Source organism: Habropoda laboriosa, unplaced genomic scaffold (assembly GCF_001263275.1).
Source record: "Habropoda laboriosa isolate 0110345459 unplaced genomic scaffold, ASM126327v1 scaffold2, whole genome shotgun sequence".
NCBI lineage: Eukaryota > Metazoa > Arthropoda > Insecta > Hymenoptera > Apidae > Habropoda > Habropoda laboriosa.
The window spans coordinates 3,853,850-3,857,373 of record NW_017100190.1 but is presented as its reverse complement, the minus strand read 5'-3'; the positions used below and the strand labels follow the sequence as shown (position 1 = coordinate 3,857,373).

Genomic DNA, 3,524 nt, shown 5'->3' with positions numbered 1-3,524 from the left:
TTGAAACTTTGAATATTTGAAACATTGAAATATTTGAAACTTAAAAAATTTGAAACTTTGAATATTTGAAGCTTTGAAATATTTGAAGCTTTGAAATATTTGAAACTTTGAAATATTTGAAACTTTGAATATTTCTAACTTTGAACATTTGAAACTTTGAATATTTTCAAATTTAAGAATTCTAAACTAAAAATTCTAATTTCTCCACTCATTTGCTCCCGTCTTCGCTTCAATTCACCTCTCTTCCAGCTTACCCCATCCTCTCCAAGCGATATCTAACTCGTTCAGCGTGTTCGTATAAAATCGCACATTACTTTCGATAAACCTCGAAGCGAAAAGGAACGCGTTCCTTTTCGAACTAAGACAACGAAATCACTGTCCTTCTGTCGTATCTTCAAATCCTCCCTAAAATTCCTCCAAATCGGAACAACGTCTCCTTTCTCATTGGTCGATCGACGTTCCTGAGGTCAACCAATTATACTTACACACACGAATGTTCATACCGCAATTTATTCCACACGTGTACATTATCTACCTCCCGTTTTATTCAATGCAATCGCCAGTTTTCAGGCAACTCGTCTGCGTTATCTCCAAGTATACATCACTGTCGTGACTCAATTTAATAATTGAATTTAAGTGTAATAGATAGAAGTAACATTGTAGCCTGCAATTATCAGCAGATAATGGACTCGTTACGTAAGTTTCTTTCACAATCGATTCCCACGATTATCAAAATTGACACACAAGAATTCCCAACTTGAAAATACGAATCCAATCACCGATAAATTCTTTTCCTTTCAAAAACTCAGTTATCGATGCTTACTCGAATTTTTTAAAAACACCGCTTCGACCATTTTTCATTCACGTGCACATTAATCCTTTCACAATTTGTCCCAAGACAGACTCAAACAGAGCATCGACTACTGTTCAATCTAGATCCTTTCAAAAACTCAGTTATCGATGCTTACTCGAATTTTTTAAAAACACCGCTTCGACCATTTTCCATTCACGTGCACATTAATCCTTTCACAATTTGTCCCAAGACAGACTCAAACAGAGCATCGACTACTGTTCAATTTAGACCTTAACCACAAACTGAGAGAATTAAAAAAGATAAAGAGATGTGAAAGGGTTAACATCAACTTAACCCTTTCACAATTTATCCCATCGACTACTATTTACTTTAGATCTTAAACACAAACTGATAGAGTTAAAGAAGATAGATGTTAACTCTGCTTGTGGAAGGGTTAATATCAGCTTAAACCTTTCACAATTTATCCCAAGACAGACTTAAACAGAGCATCGACTACTATTTAATTTAGATCTCAAGCACAAACGAATAGAGTTAAAAGAAAATAGAGAGATATTAACTCTGCTTGTGAAAGGGTTAATATCAACTTAACCCTTTCACAATTTATTTCAAAACAGAGCATCGACTGCTGTTCAATCTAGACCTTAACCACAAACTGAGAGAATTAAGAAAGATAGAGAGATGTGAAAGGGTTAACATCAATTTAACCCTTTCACAATTTATCCCATCGACTACTATTTACTTTAGATCTTAAACACAAACTGATAGAGTTAAAGAAGATAGATGTTAACTCTGCTTGTGAAAGGCTTAACACCAACTTAACCCTTCAATTTTTCAACCCATTCACAATTTATCCCACCGACTACTATTTATTTTAGACTTTAATCACAAACAAAAAGAGTTAAAGAAGACAGGGAGATATTAGCTCTGCTTGTGAAAGGCTAAACACCAACTTAACCCTTTAAATTTTCAACCCATTCACAATTTATTTTAGATTTTAAGCACAAACTGAGAGAATTAACTCTGCTCGAGCTTCTCTCAATCTAAACACAAAAAGGGTTAATCTAAAAAAAAAAAACGGATTTTCCAGGATGCATGTTAGTGGCCGGAGTCGGCTCAGCCCTAGCATGGACCTCACCGGTGCTTCCTCAACTCTACGCGGAAGACTCCTGGTTACCGATCACAGCGAACGAAGGTTCCTGGATCAGTTCGTTGCTCGCTGTAGGCGCAATAGCCGGTGCGTTTCCATCCGGATCAATGGCGGACAAAATGGGACGAAAAAAGTCTCTTCTTCTACTCTCCGTCCCGTTTCTACTCTCCTGGGGCATCATCGTCGTCTCGACGGAAGTGAAACTCTTGTACATCGCGAGATTTATCGCCGGAATGGGCGTAGGTGCCGGTTGCGTCGTTGGACCTACGTACATTTCCGAAATCGCCGAAGTCTCGACCAGAGGAACGTTAGGTGCGCTGTTTCAACTTTTCCTCACCCTTGGGATCTTCCTCGCGTTTGTTCTAGGAAGCGTTCTCAACTACACCACCTTCGCTATAGTGTGCGCCGGTATCATCGTCGCATTTCTGGCAACCTTCTACTGGATGCCTGAATCTCCCGTCTGGCTCGTGGTGCGTAATTTGCATTTTTATCAGCCACCTTCCCTTGTTTATATTGGCAAACTTTCTCATCCCGTTTCTCTCCGGATTAATATGCTCACTTTAACGCTGAATTCTGTATGATTCGGTGGATGCTGCGGAAATTAGTGGGGAATGTATTCTGAAAATGGTGACATAATTTGTTATTTTTTTTTTTTCGACGATTCAGATAAGTTGGGTTTTCTTACGTTGAGAAAGTTTTCGGGAATTGTTGTGGAAATAATTAAGTTAACAGTGTTATTTAAACGAAAGGAGTGCGTCCTAACTGAGGTGATATAATTTCTCACTTTTTTCAAGATTAAGATAGTTAACTTTTTTTACGTTGAGCAAGTTTTTATGAAAATTAGGAATTTTTGGAATAGAAATGAAAGGATTGTGTCCAGAAAAAGGTGACATAATTTGTCATTTTTCTGGAGTTAAGTTTGTATTCGAAATACTGCAACTAAGTATTTTCAGTATTTAAGGAGAAGAAGGTTCAGTTGCAACAGTGATTTGATAAATGGAGAGTTCTAATTGAAATCTAACCAATTCTTTCCACGAGGAATCAATCGAAGTAACTTTGACTAATGATTTGTTCAGACTCAAAGAAGAAAGCAAGACGCCACGGTGGCGCTCGCCGCATTCAGAGGACAGGACTACGATCCTAACCAAGAATTAAATGAAATGCAAAGGGCGTTGGATGAATGTAGCGGAAAGAAACCCACTATCGGCGATATGGCGAAAGATCCGGTGACTAGAAAATCTATGATAGCGTCGTTCGGTATGATGTTCTTCCAACAAGCATCCGGTGTGAACGCTGTGATCTTCTACACGGTGACGATCTTCCAGGCTGCCGGTAGCTCGATGGCGCCGGAAGTGGCGTCCATCGTTGTCTCGCTCGTTCAGGTCTGTTTCCTTCGCTAATTATTCCTGGGCATCGTGAACTTTAAACTTTGAAATTTAGTGTATTTCGAGATTATTCATTTAGAAATTTATTATATTCAGAAATTTATTATATTTGGAAATTATTATATTTGGAAATTTTTATATTTGGAAATTTTTATATTTGGAAATTTTTATATTTGGA

General features: G+C 37.8%; 1 protein-coding gene across 1 annotated transcript in view; it reads left to right on the top strand.

Annotated features, from left to right (window-relative positions):
* Window positions 1-3,524, top strand: part of LOC108580118 (facilitated trehalose transporter Tret1-like) — a 6,087-nt gene that overhangs the window by 1,131 nt on the left and 1,432 nt on the right. Inside the window, exons 2-3 of the mRNA XM_017943784.1 lie at window positions 1,902-2,431; window positions 3,038-3,343. Coding sequence (XP_017799273.1) covers window positions 1,902-2,431; window positions 3,038-3,343 — 836 coding nt within the window. The remainder of the gene's footprint in view (window positions 1-1,901; window positions 2,432-3,037; window positions 3,344-3,524) is intronic.